Here is a 14890-nt window from a genome sequence, read left to right on the forward strand (position 1 = left end):
TGGGAAACCGTGGTTTGCACTTCTGGAGGATTAAAACCATTTACTGTAAACAGGCTACACATATTGTATAAGAAAAGACAAGTATGCTACATGACATTAGATCTCTTCTCTAGATCCTACATAAGTTTCCTAGCTTTAAAACAAGTTTAATTTCTGATATTTGAAATATTCAAGCTGGCACTTGAAATCAGTATGAAAAACTGGGGAAGGTAAAAGGGTATAGAAGTTTCCAGAATTCATGGTTTTGGGAAATAGTTGCAGAGGTGTTATTCTCAATTGAAATGGAGAATGGCTTATGGGTGGAAAAGGCACACTGACGTAGAAGTGGCATTGTGCAGTTCAGGCACTTACCCAGCCTTGCATCACCAGGTCCAACAAGGATGCCAATTCCAAATGGACAAATCTGTCTGAATGCCTCTGAAAAAAAAACCCCATAAAAATCAAACCATATGTTAAATTCTATCTTAGCAATCAGCATTCTGCACAAACTACCTGGACCCCCTGCTATCAGTTCATCCTCCTCATATTCAGGTCCAGAAAAAAAGTATGTTTATATATTAACTTATCATCTTATATTAATGCAAAAACTGTATGTTTGCTTTACATTTCATCTGATCTCTTGTATGCATAAGTATAAAATCCTGTGAATAATTAGCAGTATTTAACTTCCTTAAGAAACAAACTAATGCAGCATTTCTATTTTAGAAGTCTCAGTAGCAGTGACTGCATTTTTTCTGTTGTAAAACTTGCTATATTTTCTGAAGATGGCATAATTTAATCCAGACTTGGCTGTCTTAGAGCCCTTCCTTTTTTAAAATATGATAAAAGGCGTTTTGATACCCTTTGGGAGAGTTTAGACTGTGAAAAACACATATGCTGACACTTCAAGGAAATGCTGCAACACAAGCTGTGCTTTTCAACTGCCTTTGGTTCACATGGTCTGTGTCAATGGAATGAAACATGCACAGGCAATAGGCCTAGGAGGAATATTGCAACTGGCACTTCTAATTCTCTTTTCTAACCTCAGCTTTTGTGAGGATTTTCTGCAAAAAATCTACATGACTAATGAATGAAATGAGCTGCAATCATGTATTGCTGAAATCAGTGACGCTGTTAACCGCATTTGTCAGCACGAATTACAGTCTCTTCAGCAAATTGCACCACCATGCTACAGAGCCCTGTTGAGTTGCTTGATGTTGAGTTACTCAGGCTTAAAAAGGATACCAACAAAGGAAAGTGTTTCTTTAGCAATGGTCCAGGCAGGCTTTCTTTCCTCAAGGCCTGTATTTTGTTATTTTTGCAAGTCATTCACATTTATAAGATTGCAAATTTACATTTTCTTAATAACAAAGTTCAGATAAAGATCCAGTTTAACTGTTTGGGGTTTTATTTTAACTAGATTTCAAGTTTGTGGCACCTCTTCCTATACCTATTTACAATTAGAAGAATTCCATTTTCACCTTGCAGGAATTGCTACTCAGAGCCTATCAAGGACCTACTTGTTGCTTTCCACTTCCTGTATGTGATACCTGCACAGCAAAATACCCAGCACCTAAACACTGTAACAAATGTATAAGCAAAGAAGAAATATGTTTGATATCTGACTATCCAAGGGACATGGTTTTTAAGACTGCAATGGCATCTACTTTACAGTGACCTATGACAATTTCTAGGGTTAAACACTTTTAGAAAACGATTTTTCTAAATTCCTTCTAATAAGAATGCCAATCCCCTTTCTGCTCAGAGAGGCTGTATGGTAAGCTAGTCAATAACCCACCATCTGCTTCCTCTGGGCAGAGCTCACAGGGATCTCCCCATCCCTGCCCCTTCAGGGCACAGCAACACTCTTGTTTGGAGTGGTTTCGGGACTTTGGCACAGAACACTTCCCATCTTCAAACTTGGTAAAGCAGTAGCTCACTCTCAGATCTGCACAGAGAAAAAAATTTGTTATGAGCAGTTAGAGTAACCTTGGCACAATTTTCACTTGAAGGTGTTAACTGCAAAATTACAAGATACACACTGCCAAAACACCCAACTTCCATCTAGCTCTGTTAATAGGGACCATCATTGTCTCTGACTGTGGAAGATTTGAATAAGGAGGGAAGGTCCCTACCTCAGTAAAGAAAAGCTATGGAACAGTTTCCTACTTCAGTATGGAAAAGCAAGGGTTTTTCTCTTTGGTCCAGCAGAAGTGGAAGGGCTGTACTGTCCTCTTATCCTCATTCCTCTTTGAAAAAATGGAATATTGCCTCATGAATTTATATTCTATTACTAGTAAGAATCACTCAAGTCAAGAGATTTTCATCAACTTGTAAAGACAATATTGTGTAGTGCTAAAATGAGAGGCAATTTTCAACAGCCCTTTCCTTCCTCATTCTTCCGGAGGTACACACAAACAAAGCAAACTCTCCCTGTGGCACCACATTTTATTCCCTGAAGCTGGGTAACCAGGATGCTGGACAGAACTGAGATCACAGACCACAAGCATCCAGCAGGAAGGGAGCTGGCAGCTCTCTGTGCTGGCAGGGGGACAGCAGCAGGGCAGTTCTGGAAGCAGCTGCTCATCCAGTTTTCCGGCTGCAGCATCAATGCTGGGCAATGTCCAGGTTTTAACAAAGTCCTAGGTAATGGGAAGTTTTAAACAAAACTTTGCTTGGCCTGAGATATTTGAAAAAAAGAACAGTCCTCTTTAGGGCATAGAAAGAAGCCCTTTTGAAATTCATACACAAGTGTGCACTTTCCCCTGACTTTGTGTGGAACAGTGGCCTATGTTAAAAAGCAGAAGATTGGGCGGAGTTCGTTTTTCGGATTTTGTTTCTCAGTGGGTTTTTGTGATATTTTTCTTCTCACCTGAAGAAAAAAAACCCCTCAGACTTAAAGAAACTTCATTTATACAAGCTACATAAACAGAGCTAAAACATGCTTTCTTGATGTTGAGTGAAGTAACTGTGCCAAACTGCATGGTGGTTTGAAGACTTGGATGAATGTTTACTGCAGGTCGGATTCATTTTTACCAAAACCACAATTTCATTTAGCCCACTGTGAAGGGAAGAACTTGCTATGGTGTCAACAAGCATCACTGCTCTGTGCCAAACAAAACTACAGAGGTCCTTATAAAGGTCTTACTCATCAGTGGTTCCCACTGTGCACAGTGTATAATACATTTAATGCTGCATCTATTTAATAATTTCCAAAGCCTTTAAAGTAACTCACTCCCTAATTTGTTGTGCTTATTCTTTATACACAAAATAAACTAACCTGTGGCTTTTAATTACTAGATATTCAGCTTTTAGCATCTCATCTGTTAGTGCCCATGTTTAGGCTCTGAACTGTGTATACAGTAATCTGGAAGCCAAAAGACACTTCAGATTTCCCTAAGCAGATGGGCACTTATTGTCCACACAACATTGTTTGCAAATTTTTTCCAATAATCTTTTTTTCCACCCACGTTTGCAGAGAGGATCAGCATATAACAAGTGTTATGGTGAATATGGTGAGTGCCAAGGAGAGTCTTAAAACCAGAAATGCTGCCTTGAGCCTCCTGTCTGTATTCATGCTCCATCTCTGGCTCTTGTTGGTGTCTACCAAGTGTCCAGGTAGCCCCAACATTTCTTCCAGGGGTGTAACAAAGGATTTCAGGACAACATAATTTCTTTGCTTAACCTGGTGCATTTAACATTAACTTCACCCCTTTTATTGCAGTGTTCTGTTTAATGAAAAACAGATGTTAGGGCAAGACAGAACCTGGCCCCAGCTACAGAATTATCATGTTTTCCCTATGAAAAACACTGTCTGAGTCCAGAGCTTTCTCACTGTATTAGAAACAGCTCGCTAAAAAGGCTTTTATGAAACAGCAAACAAATTTTGAAATGCCAGAAAATAGAAATGAACTTACCTTGGCATCGCCTTCCTGTGGAAGACAATACAAAGCCTTCTGGACACAGACATTTGAAACTGCCTGGAGTGTTGCTGCATGTGCCCAGGGCACAAATTTCTGGCTGTTCCACACACTCATCAATGTCTGTAAGAAAAGTAATTAAAGAGATGAGAAACAATAATATTTACAGTGGCAGCTGTACTACTTAAAGGACTATCTTACATCATCACTGATATCTATCATATTTGACAAACAAAAAAGGCCAAAAAAAGAAAGAAAGAGGAAGCAGTAACCCAAGTGCAAAATCCACAGTTAGTTTTCAAATCCTCAGGCAGTAGGCAAACTTCAGCAGTGTATCACCAAGGAAACAGCCTGAGATTATATTTTTCTAGGGTTCAGAACAAGTAGTTCTGGTTCAAACAAATGTTGGAGAGACCTTTTCTATGAAATGAGAGACTTACTAGTGGCTACAGTTCAGAACTGTACACTGCCAGAAAGGACTAAACATTACTCACATTTAAATGCAAAGAGAATAGGTAACAATTGTGAGCAGCTAAGAAATAGACAGAAGAAGGATTGTTCTGTACACACCTTCACATTTGTCATTCTGCAGGATGTATCCAGGAGGACAGATACATCTGAATGAGCCATCCAAGTTCTGGCATGTGCCTGGTGAGCATTTTCCAGGCTCCAGTGCACACTCATTGATATCTAGAAGAAAAGAAAGACAATTTATTTGAGGTAATTGCTGTTATCTCAATAAATCTCTGACTATGGCCACTTTAATTTTGATTCCATCAAACTGAAAGTGGAACTTTTCAGGAGTGGGAGGAGTCATCTTCTTGTCCTCTTGTAATTGTTTCTTTCTGCCAGGTACAATGATGGCAGTGTGGCAGTTCTCTCTGACCCCACTGTTTCACTAAGTATATCTGCTCAAGGTTTGCCACCCTTTTTTTCAACCCTGAAAGAAAGCACTCACCAACACAAGTCCTTCCATCCAGAGCCACCTCATAGCCATCATTGCAGAGACACTGGAAGGACCCAATGGTGTTCACACACTGACCATTTCTGCAGAGCATTCCATTTCCACTTGCACACTCATCCACGTCTAGGACAAATAACATTGAAAGATGTCAGAAACAGCAGCAACAATGGAAACTGGGTAAGTGAGATTTCTGTTTCCACCATATCAACAAAGCAACTGGTAACACAATCTCATTTCAAAAGCAAGTGAGAAGAAATTACTCTATTATAAAATTGTCAGAGCAGGAGTGGAACCCAAATGTTTCTGTATCTTGGTCCAACATTCAAGTGGCTCTAGAAAGGGGAGCAGTGCAGAATCAAAGAGGCCTTTTGAGACTGACACATAGGGTTACTTAACGGTACTTATGGCACTTCTATTAGAAGGAGGAAGCCTCAGGAACACGTGCCTGTGCTCAGCACTCCTCACCTATGCAGTCATTGTTGTGTGAGAGGATGAAGCCCAGGTTGCAGCGGCAGTTGAAGGAGCCAATGGTGTTCCTGCAGGTTCCGTTGCCGCAGGCGTCTCTCTCGCACTCGTTAATGTCTACAAAGGAACAGCAGAGAAATAACCACACTCAACACAAGGGAAAAGGACTGTCACAGCTCTCAAAAAGAGATTTTACATACACTTACACACTTGGTATTAACATATACAAAAATAATGAAGGGTCCAACAATCATTTACTTTACTTTGGCTCCTATACCACACTTCCCAAAGTAAGTGTAATCTACTTTAATTGTAAGTATTCTGAAATCTCAATTTGCTCATACAACACACAACTGATAGCTGTGAATGGGTGAAATACAAAATCTCCTTGTTAATGAAGATGACTGTTTCTGTAAAAGGTTTTTTTCTGGCAAGAAATCTACCTTTCATTCACTCTATTAACAAGTAAGCTGCATATAACTGCTGCATTGCAATCATAATCTATTAAATTTCTTGCCTAAAGGAATAAATGAGATAAGATGCTCCAGAAAATTCTAAGATGAATATTTTCTTCAAAAATGAAAACATTAGTAGTTCATTAGACAGGATATGTAATTTTAAAGGTTCACTCTATTTTAATGAGATGGTTTTCATTCAGTATCAGCTTTTTATCATCTCTAATGGCCAGTTTTGCACCTTTGTCTGGTGTTAAATGGCTCACAATCTCAGATATTGTAATGCAACTCCTTATTACAGAGAGGACAGGCTTAGCAACTATTTTAATGGGAGCCTAAGCTAAGTTTAATTTGATATACTTGCCTATACACATTGTCCTGTCATCATTGGTTTTGAATCCATTGTGACAAATGCAGTAGAAGCTTCCAACAGTGTCAATACACTGCCCATGGCTGCAGATATTGGGGATTTCTTGACATTCATTCCGATCTGAAAACAAAGAGGAGCAGTGAAAGTTAAGGCTTCTAAACCACAGGGCTGGGAAGATGTGTTAGCAGCAACCAAGACAGTATTCATGCATGGCCTAACTTAAAATAGTATTTTTAATTTATTAACGACAAAAATATTACCAAGTAAATCCTAGACAATCATGGATGACCCTGACAGCCCCATGCCCAGGACCTCTGTACATCCCATGGGGCTGTGAGTAACTGGATGGGTGTGCATGGAGGACCAAGCTGTCCCAATGCTATTGATGAGAGCACTGCTAATTACAGCTTAAAGGAGGCAGAAGGAAAGCCAATGCTGTCTTAAGAACTCCTAATCTTCAGCTCAGGAGAGCAGAGACAAAGGAAAATCTATGACTCTCTGGTGCTTTGTGGGCAAACGAATAGTCATGTGAAAAACTAATTTATAAGAAAAACTATTTAGTTTACCACAATAGAGAGCACCAGAAGAATGCTATCTTGAGGGTAAGATAAATGCAGGACTCCTAGTGCTAGTGGCTGTGATATACTGGGTTTGACTCAATGGCACATAAACTATAGGGGTGTGATAGTTTTCCATGCAGTAGCATGGCTGATCCAAGGTGCTCCCAGCAGAGTGGGAATTTCCTTCCTTTGCTGGATCACGTACTTTATCAACCACTTGTATTTTTACTCTAATTGTGTAACTTTATTTTCACCACATATAAAATAAGAGCTAAATACAGGGAAGTATTAGTATTTGTGCCAATTAATCTTTGGAATTGTAACCCATATCAGAACCTCCCCTTGCTCTTCCTGTACTCCGGCACTGAACCCTTAACAACAACAATTACATTAGGAACATATTGAATATTTACATGTGCCACTGCATAGCTTAACAAAGCAAAGTTTTAGTTCTCATAGCAGTGTTCTGATTTCCACTACACCCTTTTCCCACAAGGGTCACATGAAACAATGAAAAACTGCACTGCAAGGAAAAGTGCACTTCCTAAAACTCAAGTACTGAGAAGCAAAATCCCAAGGATAATGTATCTAGCTTCCGTTGTAATTCTTATTTTGTTCAGAAATGTATATAGTATTTAATATTTACAGCAGCTTGTCCCACTGCACTCTTTAAAATCTCAGCAATTCTTCAAGTAAGATAACTTGAATGCCTCTCTGGACTAAGATATTGTAAGAAAAGGCAAATAGATTAGAAAAGTTCAGTCCCACTCAATAAGTATTTAAATATAAAGTTATGGGCCCTGTTTAAATCTATGTCAAAGTTAGGAAATTCAAAAATAATCTTTTCAAGTCACTTATTGCATAGAGGCAAGAAGATAAGTCTACCTTATCCACAGAGGCTCCAGCAGCAAGCAGGGAATTATTTGTAAAAATACAAGTGGAAAATAAATTGCTAAAACACATATAGAAAATCATAATGAAAATCAGAAAATACAGAAAGGTAGTGCATCAAATGGTGTTCCCTTCCTAGATGTGACAAGGGCTAAAGAAAATGAAAGACAAACACCTACTTAGGTTTTTAACTCCCACTAATACATCCATGGGATGAGCCTGGAATTACCTCAATGATTATGGGATGCCCTAAAAGATTGTAAAAGAGCTCTTGAAGCTCAGCTCATCTCCTGAAATACCAACTTTCTGGAGAGGAGAGACGTTTTGCAAGGCCTTTAGAAGCCCGGGGTGCCCGCAGCCCTGGCAGCACTCACCGGCGCAGCGCCCCGTGGATGTGAACCTGTAGCCGGGTTTGCAGTCGCAGCGGTAGCTCCCGGCCGTGTTCACACACTCTGCGTTCTGCTGGCAAACTGGGCCGTTCTGGCACTCGTCAATATCTGTCCAGACAAAGAGGAAGTTGAGTTTTATAGTAAGTGGAAAGATGTCAAAAGCATTTTTTTTTAGTATGCAGGTATTAATTAGTAGCTTTCAATGTAAACACCATCACAAAGCTTTAGGCAAAAAAAAATTTGATCAATTTTCTTTACTTCAGGTGCTGCAAAAGGAGAACTTTATCTCCCTAGAAATGTAATTGGTTTTCACTTAGAAGCAGCACAAAGAAGAAGCTTTTACTCAAAGCTCTCAATGCCTTGCCTGCAGCTCCCATTGTTGCCAGCAGTCATAACACACAGCAGAGAATGACAGCAACTCATATGCTACCTTCAGTTTCTTCATTAAACTGACTAATACAATGTTAGGGAATGTTTAAACTAGAAATAAACAACCATCTGTTTCTATTTTTTACAAAAATATCTTTTCCATTAGAAAAAAAGTATTTTGGAATTAAAAAAAATTGTGCTCATGATCTGACTCAATACTACTATTTTTTTCTTGGCTTTACTGTCAAATGGGAAAAAAAAGACACTACTTCCCTGTCTTGCTGACTCATGTGCCTTCAAGACATTAGATGTCTGACAGAAAATATGGTATTTTCTATGCAAAAGAATTCAAAATGTCTGAATTAACACAGACTTATTACACTGATAGCAGTATTTTCCCCTCATTAAGGATGCCTTCCAGGCTCTGATTTGGCAGTGTCTGAGCTGCCACTGGTGAAACACCATTCCTCTGAATGAGAGGAGCACTCTACCTTCACAGATCAGGAGCTTGTCGTTGTAGAAGAAGCCCACAGGACACTCGCACCGGAAGCTGCCCACCATGTTTATACAGATCCCATTTTCACACACTCCAGGAATCTCTCTGCATTCATCAATATCTGCAAGAATAAGTTTTTAATGCTTGTACTGAGAACTTCACGGAATCTTCTGCTACAGAGTATGTCCTTATGCATTTGCCTTTAAGATAATTATCAAACATAATGCAAGCATCAGAATGTTCCCAACTGAACAGCTGAGCAAGTCACTCCAAACTGTGGAAATTCAAGTATTTCCTGTTTTCTCAGGTTCTGACTCTTCTCTGTACTGAAGGTATATTCTGCTACAGAGGAATACAGAGGAAGACATGTCCTTCCTCATGCCTCCCACCCACAGCCCTGATGAACCCCCTCACCTTCCCAAGTGCCCCAGTGGGGTTGTTGGGAAGAGCCAAAGAGAGACAATGGAACTGTCTCTGGTTTAACACAGAGATTAACGCATGATTGAATGAAAACTCTCATCAGAATTAGTTTTGCACTGTTTTACCCTAGTTAATCTGAAAAGCCTTTCTGGGTCTTATGTAAGAATTTGAAAGTGCCAATGACAGGTAACATCTGAAGTGCTGCCAACATGCTATTAATTAGATTGATTAAGCCAGGCAGCCAGGGTTTGCCAATGCCTTATATGCACCCCAGTTAAGTAACTGAGTTTGGCAGGAAAAAACCCAGCTGCTATTACAATTATATGGCTTACCTATTGGGTCCTTAAACATCTTAATATTCTGACATGAGAGAGTTCAGAGACTCCTCTGTCTTCAGTAAACATTGACATTTGCACTGAGGTACACAGTCATAGAATATGGTGGGAAATTGTCAGCTGACAGGAGTTTCCATCAGATAATGTGGTTTTGTTTGTTTGCGGTTTTGGTGAGTTTTGTTTGTTTGCTTTGTTTTTCTGCTGGATCCAACCCCTAATTTTCTACATTAGATTCTGTAATTTTGAGTCCTCTCATATACAGGGCAAATAAAACCAGAACAATTTCTGTTTCTGAAACAAACACCTGGAGTAACTATATAAAACTTTAATCCAAACAGACAGTAACATCATTGGACTGTAAGCAAACATTAGAGGGTACACAGAGCAGTGGCCCTGCAGAGGGCTCTCCCTTGATCCTGTGCCTGCAGGTGTATGGGACATGAGTAAGCCCTGTGCAAAGCAGCAGCTGAGGCTACAGCCTGGACCCCAAAACAGAGGGAGGCTGAGGCTACAGCCTGGACCCCAAAGCAGCAGCTGAGGGCTACAGCCTGGACCCCAAAGCAGAGGGAGAGCTGTGATTTGCACAGCTGTGGGAAGCTGTGTGTGCACCAGTCTCAGCACAGCCTGCAGGCACTGGCAGTGCTGGGGGCTCTGTGGGACAGCCCTGCTGTTTCCATTGGCTCCTGCCCTGCACAGCCCTGTGCTGTGGCAGCCTGCAACAGCCCTGCACACATGCCAAGCACTGCAGCTGCAGCTTCTACCTGTGCATGCTAGCAACATCCAAGGGCTCCCTGCTGGTGCTGGGCCCAATTAGCTGAGCAGACTCTGCAACAATCTGGACTAATGCTAATAGCTACAAAGAGAAACTTTGCTTCCAAGCAATGACCTTGTAAATAAATATTGTGAATTTCTGTAACCTCTTTAAAAACTACATTCCCCACTTTACTAGAAACATTTTCATTGAACTAGCTAAACACTGCACCACAGAACAGCTTCGTGCTAAAGCATCTGATTACTGCCTATATGCCATCTCTGTTTGTTACAGGGTACATTATCTGCTTTTCATTTGCATTTTAGTGTAAATGAAAACAAAAGGGAGTCCCATTAGGGATTTACTCAATTCCTTGTCCTAAAATTCCTCCTCTCTCTCTCTTTTTGTTTTGCAATTTGTTACTCACGATTCAAATGTAACACACAATAACATATGTGAGAAATATTCCAGCTGAGCAGAAAAAAGGATTTTTGTGTCAAACCAATACCCAGGGGGACTGATGTGAAATGTCAGACTAAATCTTGCTTCAGTTTGAAGGAAAGACTCCCAGTTCCTCTCAGACCAAATGCTGGTTGGCCTTACTCCCAGACCTCTCATTCCCAGTATCTGTGCCCTGCTCATGTAGCCCTGATTACAGTTCCTTTGGAGCTCTGTGTTGCCTTGATTACAAGCAGCAACTGTCACTGCTGCCAGCAAGGAGTAGCCAGTTTGCACTCAAGTTTGACTTAAACAGAGGGTTGAACTCCATGACACTGTTTAATTGCTATTCCTCACATGAAAAAAACAAACAAAACTGGGAAAACAAACCTCCCCTCCCTCTTCCCTGGGCAGAGGTAGCATGGAATTTAGTTCAAAACATAAATTACAGCTCACCAACTGGTAATCCTGTATAAATGTCAATGAAGAAGCCAGGCCTTTGACTTCCACAGAGTGTGGAGAATTCATCTGCAACAGGAAAGCAAAGCAGTGATTGAAGCATTTGGAATTAATCAACAGTCAAAAAGTCATCATATGCTCTGGCCAAGAAAGTTCTTCTACTCTTTCAGAACGTGCAGAGCATGCAGAGGTAGGCAGCCCCTTTCCCAAACTCACCATGTCAGTTGGGATCACATGCTGATTTTGCTCTGTTTATGCCTATCCCTGTGCACTACAGTGTTTGCACACAATTTCAGATCTGACTCGTTAAAACCTGAACTGTAAGTGGGAAGAATCAAGTGTCTAGGAAGTTGCTCTTGAAGCAAACCACCTCAAACCAGAGAGGGATGTCCTGCAGTCTCACCCAGGGTGGAAAAGTCCTGTGTGCCCATGCAATTAGCAGAGACACTCCTACATCTTACATTTGGCTGCTCAACACAGATCACTCCCAGAGCACACCAAGGTATCTCTGCCAGCCCCCAGCCTGCACAAAGGCCCTTCATGGCAAACAGCAATCAAGGCAGAGCAGAGCAGACTCTGTATTTGTTGGAGCAACACCAATAAAGTCTTGGTCAGTGCCTCAACAGTGAATCAACAAGCACTTGCAAAGAGATGGATTAATCAATATACAGTATGAAGTCTCTGAGACAGTGGAACTGGCACAAGGCAGGCACAACCCAGCAGCACAGACACAAACCACTCCACATATGCCTTCATCATCATGGGGCTAGTCATCTCCAGGACAAAGAGGCAACTAATCCCTTCATTTTAGACACATGAGAGCAAAAAAAGACATAGCATCTCTAATGGTGTTACACTCACTAAGAATGTTTATGATGTTACCAAGGCCTTCAGATAGCTTTGCACTGCAAAAATGTACCTGTGCTTGGGATAGGACACTGCTCACAAGGCTTATTCCAGGCACGCCCAATGTTGTAGGAACAGCAGCACATTTTCTTGGTCATATTGAAGAGCAGCTCTCCATCACAGGTTTGATTGTCAGCATAGTAATTTCTATAACACAGACTTCTTCTCATATCTGTGAAAATTAAGAAAACCTCAGGCCAATGCAGTAGGCAACTCTTAGGGGAGATGATCTCCCTGGCCCAAAGCACTAAGCTAAAGTTTTAGAGAAACCCCAGCACACACCCATGCAGTTGTTTCCTCCATTGACTTGCATGTAATCAGGAGGGCAGATGCAGGTGTAGTTCCCAACAGTATTGTAACACGTGCCAGGTCCACAGATGCCAGGTGTCTCACACTCATTCACATCTAGAAGAGAACAAACAGGCAGTGAGTGAGTGGCCACAGAAGCTTTCTTGTTGTGCTTCTGAGAACAAAAATGTCTCAGTAATGCCTGAGGTAGGAAGGTGCTGGTGAAGAAGAGCTGAAGGGGCTCTGAGGAAGGTCATGGTGGAGCGAAGCCACACAAAAAAGGAAGTGGCAGCTCAGGTGGCCAAGGAAAGCCCAGCTGTGATGCAAAGATGGGAACTCTGATATGTGTGAAAGCTCAGAAACAGCAATTTGACTTTTTCATCTGTTGCACAAAAATAGTGTTTGAGGACCTCCTCCATTCTGGACTCTAAGGTCTAGAGAAGAACCAGGTGGCTCCCTGTGGAGTCCCTACTGAGCATTGCCTGAGCGGGGAAAGTGAGCCATGTTTTCAACACAAGATGTCACATTTCCTTCATCATGAGACTAAGTTTTGTTTAAAAAAATCTAACCAAAATCAAACCATCTCCAAAACACCTCAGTTCCCAAAAGTTCAAAAATATTTTCCCAGCCTTAAAACTTTAGAGTATCTTTGACAAACCACTCAGCATCTGTCGGGCTACATAAGCATAATGTGGATGAAGCACTTTGGTTCAGTCTTAATTTAGGACCTGAATGTTTTGTATTTCTGCAGTGGTTTGCACCTCATGGGCACTACATTAACATTATTAACAATCTGGAAGACCAAAGACAGCATGGACAACAGGAAATTTTGGAACTTGATGGGTTGCTTAAGATTTTATATCCAGCACACCTTGAGAGTGGCACATGATGTGACACATACTTGTGATTGTGCTGTGGAAAGGAACATGTTTTGCAGTAAAACCAATATTTTCAGTTGATGACTTGATAAGCAGGGGTGAAAAAGCAGTGGAAAAATACATGGACACACCAGTCCACCAGATTCATGGGGAAAATTTCTTTTATCTGACTGCTTATTCATTGCCCATTACCAAACAGCTATTTTTTTATAGCCAGTTACCAAATTATGTCTTACAGAAAAAAAGGTTGGACTTTCAGGTTTTGATCAAAATATGATAATAAAAAAAACCCTTTCATGTATTTCAACATGGTCATGAAGGAATTTTCACACTCTTAATGCAGTATTTCAACTTGTTCAATTTTACCACCCTATAGCTTTCCAGTGCTTAGTCTGGTTGTGCTCCTTTTCAAGGAAAGATTCATTCTCTGCATATTGATCTGTCTTTATTTTCAAAGAATAAAGCAGAAGTCTAGTTAAGTGAAAGCTCCATACCATCACACACTCGAGTCTCTTCATTCAAGTAGTATCCTGATGGACACTGACACTGGAAGCTCCCAAATGTATTAATACATTTTCCTCCTTGGCAAAGTCCAGGAAGTTCTTGACATTCATCAATATCTGTCCAAACAAACACATAAACATTTTATTAATGTTTGCAATGGAAAAAAAAAAGACCCGCACTACAGAGTTTTACAATTTCAGACATGTAAGCATAGGAAATTGCAAATATTACCTTCTAATATAACTGTGATAGGGTTTGGTCTGAATCCTTCCCCTCCAGGGCAAAGAACCTTATATTCAGCTGGAAACAAAACAGATTTATGAGCATATGATAGTAGAAACAGTTTCAGCACAATTGTTTTTGAAAACAGATCAGATTATTACAGATAATTTAAATATAAATTTACAAAGTAACCAGCTAGAGATACTAGATTTTACTCTGTAACATTATCTGTTATTCCATTTCATAAATAGTTCAGTAGTCTTCAGTGTAAGAGCAAACTTTCTCAAAAGAAACAATAATATTCTGACTAAAAACCTTTCTGAAAGAATGGTAAAATTGTTGGTGAAGACCAGTGGAAGCCAGCCCCTTGCATGCCCACAATAAATGCACACCAGTATTTGAGCTATTTTAGCTATTCCTGGCTAAATTAGGAAAAATCCCACCAAACACATGGCTGTGCTCAAGCCAGGCAATGCAGACTTACTTGTGTTCACCAGTGGGCAGTGCTCACAGGGAACTCCCCAGGCTTTGCCCAGGGAGCAGCAGCAGGAGGCCTTGGAAACACCCACTCCAATCTCATTGCTGCAGAAGGTGCCACCGTTGTCCCCCCGAGTTTTGATGTCCAGGTAACAGTTGCCAGATCGTGTATCTATTCACAATGCACACAATGACAAACACATCTTAGGAGAGAGCAAAACACAGCACATCCTCCCATGGTGAGGGACACCCACAGATGGCTCCCATTTCTTGCAGGACACAAAAGCAAGTAAGTTGTGCTGCCCAGGGGGCCCCAGCATTTCCACTTAGGTAGGTTGCTGGTGCTCCATATCT

The 14890-nt window shown here is 40.8% G+C and overlaps 1 protein-coding gene across 3 annotated transcripts in view; it reads right to left on the bottom strand.

Moving 5' to 3' along the window:
• Nucleotides 1-14890, bottom strand: part of FBN1 (fibrillin 1) — a 141531-nt gene that overhangs the window by 14494 nt on the left and 112147 nt on the right. For all 3 annotated transcript variants that reach the window (XR_010029624.1, XM_063169737.1, XM_063169738.1), the window contains exons 37-51: nucleotides 14544-14708; nucleotides 14069-14137; nucleotides 13828-13953; nucleotides 12450-12572; nucleotides 12181-12339; nucleotides 11259-11330; nucleotides 8854-8979; nucleotides 7979-8101; nucleotides 6148-6273; nucleotides 5329-5445; nucleotides 4858-4986; nucleotides 4470-4589; nucleotides 3897-4022; nucleotides 1778-1927; nucleotides 352-417 (exon numbers count right to left, since the gene is read on the bottom strand). Coding sequence is in view for 2 of the 3 variants with exons in the window: in XM_063169737.1 (XP_063025807.1) it covers nucleotides 352-417; nucleotides 1778-1927; nucleotides 3897-4022; nucleotides 4470-4589; nucleotides 4858-4986; nucleotides 5329-5445; nucleotides 6148-6273; nucleotides 7979-8101; nucleotides 8854-8979; nucleotides 11259-11330; nucleotides 12181-12339; nucleotides 12450-12572; nucleotides 13828-13953; nucleotides 14069-14137; nucleotides 14544-14708 (1797 nt within the window). In the remaining variant the exon portion in view is untranslated. The remainder of the gene's footprint in view (nucleotides 1-351; nucleotides 418-1777; nucleotides 1928-3896; nucleotides 4023-4469; nucleotides 4590-4857; nucleotides 4987-5328; nucleotides 5446-6147; nucleotides 6274-7978; nucleotides 8102-8853; nucleotides 8980-11258; nucleotides 11331-12180; nucleotides 12340-12449; nucleotides 12573-13827; nucleotides 13954-14068; nucleotides 14138-14543; nucleotides 14709-14890) is intronic.

This window comes from Melospiza melodia, chromosome 15 (assembly GCF_035770615.1).
Source record: "Melospiza melodia melodia isolate bMelMel2 chromosome 15, bMelMel2.pri, whole genome shotgun sequence".
Lineage (NCBI taxonomy): Eukaryota > Metazoa > Chordata > Aves > Passeriformes > Passerellidae > Melospiza > Melospiza melodia.